Source organism: Melospiza georgiana, chromosome 3, assembly GCF_028018845.1.
Source record: "Melospiza georgiana isolate bMelGeo1 chromosome 3, bMelGeo1.pri, whole genome shotgun sequence".
Taxonomy (NCBI): Eukaryota; Metazoa; Chordata; class Aves; order Passeriformes; family Passerellidae; genus Melospiza; species Melospiza georgiana.
The window spans coordinates 83,935,023-83,947,065 of NC_080432.1; the positions used below are offsets into that span (position 1 = coordinate 83,935,023).

Consider the following 12,043-nt stretch of genomic DNA (forward strand, 5'->3'; position numbering starts at 1 on the left):
GTTATAATATTTTCTTGATTCTTATTTTCTTTCTTCAGTGAATGTTTCTGTATGACATTGTGTAAAAAGCATCCTTGGAAGTGTACAGCTTTCACCTCCATCATGATTAAAAGTTACCAGAATCTATCTAAAAAAGTCTAAGTTTGTCTTAAAGTGAGAATATTTTGCTGTGATTCCTATTGGAAAAAGAAGTGGTTCACATTTGTGTCCTAAAGGCTTAAGGTGCTTTTACACCTTTGTAATCTTTATAGATGGTGACTGCAGCAACTTTATTTACAATTTGTGAAAATAAGCTGCTTTTAGCTTTGATATGTGCATGATCTCCAAGCCTTTGGGATGTGCTGGAGAAATACAGAAGACAGAATACTTGTTGAGGGCAAGCTCCATTCATTGAGAAGGATTGTTCTCCCAGACTTTTGAAAAATGTGCATAGATTTCAAGTTTACTGGGTTGTTTCCTCCTTCTTTAAAAAAAATTGAGGGGAAATTATACTGCAGCAATACTTGTATTCTTCCTTTTTTCACTTCTTGGTACAATCTGTCACTGTAGAGGTATCTGTGCTTGGTGTAGTCCTGGTGTCTGAATGATGTCATAAGACTGTGTTCCCAATGTTGGTGAGATACAAAACCCCCTGCAAAAGTCCCATTTATGATCTTTGGTTGCTTCTGTAAGGTCATAGTTTTCTCTCTTTAGGGGTTACTGTTGGAGGGTTTGATTCTCTTCAAGTTTAGTGTTTATTTGAAATACCACAAGGTCTACATTTAGACATAATAGTGAGGCAACAGAGCTAAATCATGATTTAATCATATCACAGAGCTGTAATGTACTCTCAGTACAGACCCATTGGGCACTTCCCTGGTTTTGGACCTTGGATGTTGGTTCATCTACATGGCAATGCCCAGCACAGATTTACCAGGCTGGTTCAGCCCAGGCTTGGGGAATTTTCAGGCACACTGAAAAATCCCATGTTGATAATTTGGGCAGGGATGCTCATTGTTTTTGCTGATGAAAATGAACCAGCAACACGTGTCCTCCATAGATGCAGGGCCTTCATAAATAGGAATGACCTTCACCAAGCAAAAGTGACATCCAAGTCCTCAAAAGTTTTCAGTTGAGATTGATTTTAAAATGTGGTATAGTTATGACTCTAGAGACATTAAAATGAGGAGAAGGGGTTTCCCCATTTGGTGTGCATGAAGCTGCCTGGGTTACTTCTCCCACTCGTGTGCTCAGCAGTGGAGGATTTTGAAAGCTCAGTCTACACAAGCCATTTCAGCAAAACCAATGCAAAATGCTACTGTATAACTGTGAGTTATATGAAGTATTTTTAAAGTATATCTTAAGATCTGAGGCTTTAAGAGTTAATCAGTTTACTGTCAAGACTTATATTGTCTGATAATTATCTGACTTGTGTTGGGAGGCCTCCCCTCAAGTACTGTGTCCAGTTTTTGGCCCCACAGTGTAAGAATCATATAAAAATACCAGAATATGTCCAAAGGAGAGAAATGACCATGGTGAAAGGACTAGAGGGCAAGACTTTTGAGGAACAGCTGAGGATGTGAGGTTTGTTCAGTTTGGAGAAGAGACTGAGGGGGGATCCCATTGCTGACTATCCCTTCCTCATGAGGGGAGCAGCAAGGGAAGTGCTGGTCTCTCCTGGTAGCAGGGCATGAGGGAATGGCTTAAAGTCATATCAGAGCACATTGAAATTGGATAGAAGAAAAGTTCTCCACAGAGGGGGCCAACGTGCCAGGGAGCTCCCCTGGGATGGGGTCGTGGCCCCCAGCTGAGTATTGGTCAGTGCCCTTTACCTAGGCAGGTTCACTTTTAGGGTATCTTGTGCAGAGTCTGAAGTTAGACTCAATGATCCTCTTGTGTCCCTTCAACTTGGGACAGTCTATGTTTTTGTGATTACTCCTTTAAAAAAAACCCAAAACCTAAAAGATGGCTGAAATTAAGAGAATAAAATGAGTTGGAGCAAAGATCAAATATGTAGCCCTTAACCAGTAAGATTAAATATGGAACAAGTCACATGCAGGTAGAAGTCTGCTGATTCTGGGGGTGTTCTCCAGCATCCTGCTTCGTGTCATGGTTTCAGGTTCTGTTTTAGACCTCCTTGACAGAACAGCTTTTGCAGAGAAATGTGCTGAAGAAATGTTTAACAACATTGGCAGCCCTTTTCAGGAAGGCTCTTTATAGATCTCAAGTGTCTCTTGATAGGCTGCTTGGTAGGTCCATGTCTTGGAACAGTTCCATGCTTCCTTTTTTAATCTTTCTGTGGTTGATACCTCGTGTCGTTGTGAGGGATCATTTGGACTCACCAACCACTCCCTTTACTTTCTTTAAATACATATATATACATGTGTGTGTGTGTAGCCACAAATGTGTGTATGTATAATGATGATGTGAACTATATATAGAGAAAGAATTGTTAACAACTGATCCCAGACATTTTTAATTTTATTGAAGAAATGTGCAATAGATACAAAAAAATGCTGTCCTCAGGTGGAACTGGAGTGCTTTCTGGCTTTTTTGTGCTGAGATGCACAGGAGTTTCTCTGCAGGAAGGCAGTATGGGGGATAGATATTTCTGTACTTATTATTAAAATATGTGCCTGTATTGAGGTGAGGGGGTTTTTTGTGTATGTGTGTGGGTAAGACGTTTGGTGTCTGAAAAGGGGGTGGGCAAGATGTGATTCATGTTTCTTTTAATTAAAATAAATATTTCATTTTTCTAGCTTCATCCTGTACAGTAGTTTCTCCACAGAGAGCACAATGATAATGATGTATAAATTTCAGTGTATAAGTAAAATTATCTCATCCAAAGCACAAGCTCACTTCATTGTCTTAGTTCTATATTTGTAAAGCAGTGAATTGTTCATGCTTTTTCCTCAGAAAATTATTAGTGGCTATTTTGCAGTTCTAAAGAATTCTTTATATGGTACACTTGAAAGAATGTGTACTAGAAAAGGAAAATCTTAGTACTCTGATATTCATTATGAAAGTAAATTCTGTTCCGAGCCCATTTAAATGCTGCTTTTGAGTGTTTATGCAGTAGCTCAGGAGAAGGAATAACTTCATTGTGTTGCTTCTGCAAAACCGGCTGATGACAGATTTTTATTGGGACAAGCCCTTTCTTCAGAATACATCATGTAAGAGTGTTTTCTTTGTTAATAGTGCGTGGAGTGTTGGAGTGGATGAATTTGAATAACAATTGGTTTTCCACTTGGCTCAGCAGCAGCTTTCGCTTACCGAGCTGAGCGCTGAACTTTTGTTTAATGGAACGCACAATATTTACCGGGGAGGGAGCGCTGGCAGGGACGTGCTGGGGCTCGGCCGTGCGTCCCGGCCAGCCGGGCGCTGTTTGTGCTCATCGCTCCCAACACTTGGTACCGTTTTCCTTTAAGAGCTGCCACGAGGCTCAGGACTGCACTGCATACCCTATTTAAAAAAAAAAAAAAAAAAAAAAAAAAAAGCCAGAAAAGGATCCCGCCGGCCCTGCCCGGTGTGATGCCGCCGGTTGAGCAGCAGCCCCGGCCGGGCATTGTTCGCGGTCGGAAGCGGGGCCGGGCGCTGCCCTTGCTGCATTATTAATGCGCGATGTTTTCATGTTGCAGATGGCTGAGGGCTAGCGGCGCGCAGTCGGGACCATGATGGCTCAGTTTCCCGCAGCCGTGAATGGTGAGTGGCTCCGGGGTGCTCAGCCGGGGCTCGAGGGTTGGGGTTTGCTGTTTCTTTGCGGGTTTTGGTGCTTGGCTGCAGATCCGGTCGCCGTCCGTGGGCTGGGAGGGGACAGCATCGCTGCAGTGTCATTTGGGCTGCGATAGCAATCCCGGGGCATTTCCAGCGCTGAGGAATGCGCGAGCTGTAGTGGAGCCTGCCTGACTTCAGGCAGGGAATATGCTAAGTAATAGTTGATTAAACTTGCATACCTTTTCTGTTACGTAATTCAGCACAAAGTGTGTTCCATTATGGTCCATTACGCTGTTTATTTTAAACAAAATATTTGAATGTGTTAAACAGTTTGTGACATTGATGAAAACAATCAGCCCTTCTCAAAAGAAAAAAGGCAAAAAAGAATTTTCCTCTTGACTGTGCTCTTTGCACTACAGAAACTTTTAAATTTGTTTCTTGGTGATTTCCTTTCAAAGACATATGAGAGTTGGAACCTTAAAATTGTTCCTCTGTATGTGTATGGGATGGAGCCTTTATTTTTAGAGGAGGCCTATTTGTGAAGGCACGATTTGCAAAGACCTGCAAAGAAATTTGACATTTGCATGTTGTTATTTACAGAGCTGGCCAAAATGAAAATACAAGTATAGGAACAATGTTTTGTACTTCAAATACTCCTGATAAAGAATATTTTTCTTCATAAAAATAAACATAGGTACAGGAGTGACTATTTATCTCATTTGTCTATGAAGGTTACTGCAGGACTGGGAAATCTTTAATTTAGAAAATTGTCACTGAGATAAATTGGGAAAGGGTTTTTGTTTTGTTTTTTTTTTTTTTTTCCCAGAACAACATTCAGATTTCAAATTAAACCTCTTATTAAACCTACAAACTTGTTTCATATAAGCGTAAGGCTTTTCATAAAAAAAATAAAATCCGTGTAATCAACACTTTGTTTTTATACAATCAGCTGCAGTTTTTTCCAGACTTTGTTTCACTTTACAATAAAAGCCAAGTTAAAGGAGTCAGTAAATACTAGGGGAAATCCTATAGACCAAATTATTTTTTTCATTTAATTGGACATAATGGAAGTCGGGTTTTTTTTTATTTTTGCCATGTCGTTTTTGCTTCTTAATTTAAAATAAACAGTCAGGGGCTCTCTTTGGAGAAGATACAGCTTTATTTCTTGGCTGTCTCTGTGGTGTATGCATAAGTTATTTGATGTCTCTTAGTTTTGGCTTTTTATTCCTTTATTCCATTCTGTTGGACAAGCATGCTGTCAGTGCTGACCACATGCACTGCTCTCAGAAGCCTTAGTTTGGGAGAATATCCTTGATCTGAAATCCCTTGGGCAGAACTGTCTGCCACTCTCAAAAGGAGTGGTGTCAGGGGATGCTGCCTTTCCCCTCTCAGAATTTTACTGTGTTGGAAGGCACAATAAGAGGGAGAGCATGGGGAAGAGAGACACCAGGCAATAGTTAAACTGTTGCTCCTCACAGAGGAGTTTGGATGACTGTGTCAACTTTGTGTAGTGTTGCAGTCATATTTCTTATCAGAACTGGTGAAATTTCAAACAAGTCAGGTGTTTTAAACAAGTTTTAATGTGATTTCTAGGTAAATACTGAGCTGTTGAAGTTGTTCTCTAATCTTTGTTCCTCTTCCCTGCTGCTTACCACTTACAAGCACTGCTGTAGTGGTTGCATTCAAAGTAGCTCACCTGCCTTTGCCACTCATTGCAGGAAACCTCTAATTATGTTGTTAGACCTTGGTAGTGACTTGAAGCATGAGATGAAGAATGAGGTGATGTGTGAGGCAACCAAGCCATTAGGCACTGCCGAAGCCTGGGAGCACTGCCTGCCTGCTCACCTTTGTGCTAGCCCTGCATTGACCCTTCCCTTTTGTGTGCTGCTGGGGGAAATAGTGGGTTCCTTCTGTGAGAAAAAACCTCTTATTCTTACCAAGATACAATATACTTAGCTTTTAGTTCATGAGCAGTGTAATGCATGAAGTAGTTTCTGTTTCTGGGTTATTTTTGGTGTTCACTGTTACAAAAAAGTGAGGGGATGGCATTTAGCAGATGTGTGTGCAAGTGTGTGATTATGTGACAGCCTGGAGCTGCAGGGTTCAAAGCATGATATTCAGCCTCAAACAAATACAAGTGGGAGATGCTATGGTGCTTTATTTACCAGCCTAAGCAGAGAAAGCAGCTCTGTACAGGATCTTGAGTAGGAAGGGGAACTGAGCTGTGTGTAGCTCCTGTGGAGAGACTCAGCTTCATTGAGGCACCTTCAGAATGTACCTTGGCCAAGCAGGGTCCTGAGCCTGGCATGTGCCTGGTGGCCACTGTGCTGTGCTGGGAGCTGGCCACGTGTAAATGTTGTGTGCTCTGGGGGCACCTGCTGTTGATAAACCTCTCTTTAAAGTCATGGAAGGACACGGTGCCCAGAAAGGAGCTCCCTTTGACTCTCCATTGCTGTCCAAGGTGACCTTTGTGGGTGCCTTACTAACAAGCTGAAATTCAAAGAGGAAAGCAGGACTAAAGAGTGGGTGTTGATTTTTCTGGAACTCAGACCCGCTGATTTTTACAAATTTATATCCCGTGCAAAATGTAAAGGTTGTGGTGACATTTTATATGAACAGGCAAGGCTGAGCAACATGTTTCTTATACAACACCAGATGGATAAGAGACATTTATCTCTGTGGAGTCCAGTTCTATCAAAGAGCCACTCCAGGCATTTCCTTCTCCCAGCAAACAAGATCGAGGATACCCTACTGAGAGTTTAGTTCTATCCTGTAACTGCTTGAATATTGGTCATTATTTCTGTGAAAATGATAATGCAAACTCAGTTTATGGTAGATGATTCTTCTTACAAACTGTTCTCCATCTGAACAGAGCTTGCTTAGGAATTCATCCTGAGTCTTGCAAAAGCCTTTGGGAATGGCATTTTGTTACACTAAATAACTTCTTCAGCAATTGTGTTTCTAAAGAAAGAGTTAAAATACTAACTGCAAAAGACACTTAAAAGGATAAAGGCTTTAACAGGTTAAAATGTACTTCCATCTAATTTGTCTCAGTGATTGCTGCCTTTGTCAGTGCAAGAAGTTACCTTCGCTGCCATGGGGTGTGTTCTTTCCAGCTGGAGAGGAGTTGCAAGATGTTTCTTTTCCAACTCTCCTTCCTTCTTTTGTAGGACAGATTTGTTCAGGGTTTGATATCCATGCTGATGGATCTTGGTTTTGGGGAGATTTGATCTTAAGGGACCACCTGGAACAAGGAAAGCAGTATTTGCTGATCAGTGTCTTTCGCATTGTTTACTTAAGTACCATTGGAATTTTTGGCCTGTGCTTTTTTTGTTTATGTTTTTATTTGCCATTTCTCTTCCCTTCTACCACCTGTTTCCTTTCGATATAAATTTTCTGTGCTCCAGCAGTAAAATCTCTGATAAACTGAGGTGTAGAAAGTAATAGTTGTAACTCAATTCACATGCTTACAAACCTTTATAAGTAAAACTGGATTTTGTGCTGCTGTGAATAGAATTTTGTGTCTTCACACTTAAGTGTGTTGGAGACTAAAGCAGACATGAAGGGGTTCTGTGAGGTGCCAAGGGCAAAACACTCACCAACAGGTTCTGCTGCACCCTCTCTTTAGAAAAGTCAGTCTCAAGCTTTGCAGTCTGAATGTTTTTGAATTAGGATCAACACTGGTCATCAGAGTTCAATTAAAAGCTGCTTGAGTGCAACCTGACTCTTCACCTTGTGTGCACTGTAGATATGGAAACTGTAGACTTGAATGTCAACAAGTGTAGATAAAGACACAAAGCTGAATTAGACCTTGCAAAACAAGTATCAGAACTTGTTCTCCCATCTAAAAGTAGGAAAGGGAAAGAAATTGTGAGACAAAAGCAAATATTTTCTCTGTATTTATGAATTAAAACTTCCTCTTGGTGAGGGCAGTGGTGTCAGTTGATATGGAGCAAAATTCATATGCTCAAGTCAGAGGGGTGTTTATCTTCCACTGTCACACCCTGCAAAAAATTGGATTTCCAGTGTGTCTGCCATATTATGTGTTTTCTTTCATCTTGTAAGTCAGAAATAGTGCTGTAGGGTTTCACAATGCAAGGTGTCTTATATATATTTAATTGTGAGCATAATATGATTCACATTGAGGATGTAAGAGGAAATTTTAGAGGGGAGAAAATAGACATGGAGGTATATGTTAAATAGAGTAAATGGAAATAGCTTTTGACAGGGGAATGTTGCACTTTGTGCCTTCTTCAGTGTCTGGGTTTTGTAGAAAACATGTAACAGATCCCATGGTTGGATTTCATTAGAGAAGTAAATGGCTAAAAGGGAAAGAAAATGCAAATTTTAGAGCAGATTGTTGTAGTCATGTTATTCATCTTGGATTTTTTCATGATGCCAGTCTTAATGGTTATTTATGGCAATATCATCAGTAAAAAGAAAACATATGCTGGTTAAATTGGAAAATGACAAACTGAAGTAATTTTCTAGGCAGAATTACACAGTATGGGCTGCATATCATTGGTTAAATTTCATCACATTTCTGCTGTGCTGGCTTCAAATAGCTTTTTAGCCATACCATTATGGGCTGGAAGGATTTCTGCTGTGTGCTGGCTGTGACTAACGAGGAAGGCAACCGGATGTGTTAGAGGATCACGTAGTAATTATGTGATTTGAGGGAAAGGAAATGCATCCTAAAATGTGGTGGATGAAATAAGGAGTGCTGTGTGCTATTGCTTCAGGCCCTGGTGAGACATGTGGGCTAGAGGGCAGAATTTGGGTTATCTGCTTAAGAGGGGGGGCAAAAGAACCCAGGGAGTGAAATAGATACAGAGCTGGGCTTCAGTGTAATTAATTAAAGTGCTGAGAAAGAATAAAGGGATTGCCTTTGTTAACCTGCACAGATAAAAGCTTACTGCTTTGTTTTGGGTTTAAATTTTAATTTTATTGCATTTCCTGCTCAGTAAATAGATTTGCTCTTTATTTCTTCTTACAAGGAAGAACAACTTTAAGGAGGGAAATGAACTTGTCTTTAAGTACAGTGTTAGCACAGGGACAAATGGAGATGAAGCAGCTGTTGATGCAGTTGGTCTGGAAATGGGAATGGTTCTGTCAGCAGTGACATTCTGGACCATGGTCAAGGAGGAAATCTGAATCCCTTAAGGCAGAACTTGCATTTTAGGAAGGAATTAATGTATTAGAGTTTCTTGGAGAAGCAGCAGTCTGCACATGGTGACCTTGGAAGTCCCTTCCAAGCCAGTGCTCCTAAAATGTAATGAAGAATTAGATAATAATGAAGATTAGTGTTAGATCTTGTGCTGTTAGCTTACTTTAGGCCTATAGTTTTGTCTTGCTAAGATTTCATTTTGTTAGTGTCATGTGTTAGCTTTTATGAGGTAAGTTTTCTCTGAGTGGGAGACCCAGGATGGTTTTTGTCTGGAATACTAATACTATAATGTAAGCTGCGTTATTCAGTTTGGATGTCAGAGAGACTTCCTGATGTTTTTTCTTCAAAGCACATAAAACCCTAAACAAAAAAAACACAAGAAAATCTACGAATACTTTCCCAAAATGGAGCAGAAGGCTGAAGGCTTGGCTGAGATAACATAAATCTAATACATGACCAAGTTTCAAAGTGCTTTGACTGTTAAAATGTTCATTTCCTTGAAGGTTTAACTCCCAAGTTTATGAAATGCATTACTCTGCTAAGCCACTTCATGTGATTGTTGCAATTTAGGGTTGATGAGCATTGTGTGAGGTGGCACCATCTTAACATCTACTAAATTCCAAATCATCTGTGATCATCACTTTGAGCAGGCCACAGACAATACTAATCAGTATTGGCAGAATGAGTTCAGGTTTAGCCCACTAATTATAATGGCAAGAACAAACACATTTTTCAGGCATTGTGGTCTGTCAGATATATTTATATAATGCCTATTACTTTAATTAGGAATCTTGTGTGTTCAGGCTTTCCAGTGTACTGCAGCAGTTCTTTGGGACATCTGCTGTTTTTCTGACAATGGGACAGTAGCTTTAAATCATCACTGAGTGAGCTGCAAGGGGTGGAACCCTGGAAAGCTGAAAGAATGTCAGTGGCCATGGGACTAGCATTCATACTGGCTATCTTCAGAGAAGGTGCTTTAATAAGCTAAAAACATCTGTGCTTTAGGTGGATGTGAAGTTCTCTGTATGCAAGTCTCAAGAACAGGTAAGGTTAAATGAATATCAAGAACTTTTGCTGCTCTTTTACCTCTTCTTACTGAAGTAATTTGCATAAAAGTTTTTATATCTATGTAAATAGAAGTAAGAGGTGGTATATTTTAAATTATGCACTGACATTTTCCTCTGCCTTTCTTGTCATAACCATAATTTAGCATTGAACCATGATCTGTGCAGCACAGTTGTTTCTGTAGGAAGCAGATCTTTCCTGAGAAGTCCTGGTTTCACTGCTGTGAAGCTCTGCACCTGCTACAGTGTGTGTTGATACTTGTATAACTGTACTGAAAAGGGTGCACTTATTTTTTCTTACCAGCTACAAGTGAAATTTGTTGTGAAACAAATAATAGTGCTTCTATAGCTCTGTGTCTCACGGAAATCCTCAGGCTTGGGGAAATAAAATTTACAGGTGTGAGTTAGTGTATAAACTGGTTGTGATGGAGATGATGTGGGTTGGAAGGCCAGCAGAGTCTCTCCTCTTATTTCTAATGTACTCTGTTCTCAGATTGGATTAAGAAATACACAGACAGTCCTTTTTAACCTGGCCTGAAGATAACATTGACCAAGCTCCCTTTTCTGGAAATGATCCACTCTGTAGCTGCCAGAATCTGTTACACAAAAGGAATTAAACTCAAAGTAAGGATACCTGTGAAAAAGCACAGAGAGATTGTGGCTCCTGTGCTAAGTGAGACTAAAGGGATGAGAGTTGCTTAGTTTAGCTTAGAGACAGCTAAGGATAGGTAAGGTAGTTTTTTAGAGACAGCTAAAAACCTGTAATGCCATAACAGTATAGAAAATGCTAACAAGGGAAGGAATATTCACTGTATTTTTTCATAGCTGCAAAGCAACATGATATGTAGGGAAATTATTGAGTTTAAGGCTAGCAGAAGAAAATGGGTTTGTTTGCTGGTTTGGTAGTTTGTTTAACACAGTGAACAACTTACAACTCACTTTTAGGACTCACTGTCTTTAAGATCTTTTGGAAACATAGAATCAAAACTTGAGGACGAAAAATCTGTGCCATGGCTATTAAATGGTTGCTGCCTTTTTTTTTCCTTTCCCTTTGGGGCTTTTTTTGGCTCAAGAAGCTTGCTAAAGCAGAGTTTCTGGCAACTGAGAAACTGTAACAACTGTAAAACTCAGGGAAGAATTCTGTTCCAAATTCTAGCCCATAAATGTCCCTATGAGCCTGCTGGCAAGGCAGGATTAGGGACTATGATATAAACTGATATATATGATACTATATAAACTGATACCAATGGTTGTATGAATATAAATGAAGCAGTTTAAAATTTCTTGTATTTCAAATCAACCCCCCATGTGTGCTTGGAAAGTAATACTGTATGTGTGCTGGATATAGTTGGCAGATTTTGCTAATTAGTAATTTATCCTTCTAAGGAGAACTATTTGAGCAAACTCTCTTATTCTTGCTTCTGTTTCCTTTGTGTTTCCTTCATTTTGCCTTCATTTTTTCTTTCTGCCAGGACTAGAAGTTACAAAGAGGAGGGTAACAAGAATGATTAAAGATACAGAACAGCTTCCATATGTGGATTAATTGAATTGACTAGGACACTTCAGCTTGGAAACGAAAGGGTGGGGATGGTGGAAAATACAGATGTCACCTCCCCAAGGTCATCCATTATTTTTCAGGCAAGGGAATGGTAATTACTCTCTGATAACACATGGATTATCCAGTATCAGATGAAAGTACCATAGATCTCAGTCATACAGAGCACTTTGCACTGTGTCAAATAAAAAGTGAAAGCTGTAGGAAGCTGTGAATGACAAAAGGTCTTGGATTCCTTAAATCATTAGACATAGGTGGATTTTCCTTCTAGTAATGAGGCAGTTCTCTGGTTCAGGAGCTGCACTGGGGCTGAGGAGTCATCCTGGAGCAGCACCACCACATGCTTGGCTCACACTGTCACTGTGCTGGCATATCAGCTGGGGGGATATTCAGTCTCTGCTGGAAGGACTGTCACTGTGTTTTGTTTCCTGAATTATCTCCTATTTTTATTTTATTCCAAGATCATTCAGGAAATGCCTCTTCATTTTTTCTTCTCTCCCACCCTTCCTGTGTAATTTTTTGGGAATATGTTTTTTGTTCGTCTGTTTTCCTCTCCTCTTTCAA

The 12,043-nt window shown here is 40.0% G+C and overlaps 1 protein-coding gene across 8 annotated transcripts in view; it reads left to right on the forward strand.

Annotated features, from left to right (window-relative positions):
- The window catches only part of ITSN2 (intersectin 2), an 80,514-nt gene that overhangs the window by 9,676 nt on the left and 58,795 nt on the right, over nt 1–12,043 (forward strand). For 7 of the 8 annotated variants that reach the window (XM_058021658.1, XM_058021655.1, XM_058021662.1 and 4 more), the window contains exon 2: nt 3,618–3,681. In XM_058021658.1, the coding sequence (XP_057877641.1) occupies nt 3,651–3,681 (31 nt within the window). In that variant the 5' untranslated portion in view covers nt 3,618–3,650. Of the gene's footprint in view, nt 1–3,487; nt 3,682–12,043 lie in introns of those variants that run through there. The other variant, XM_058021656.1, reaches the window with a different exon arrangement.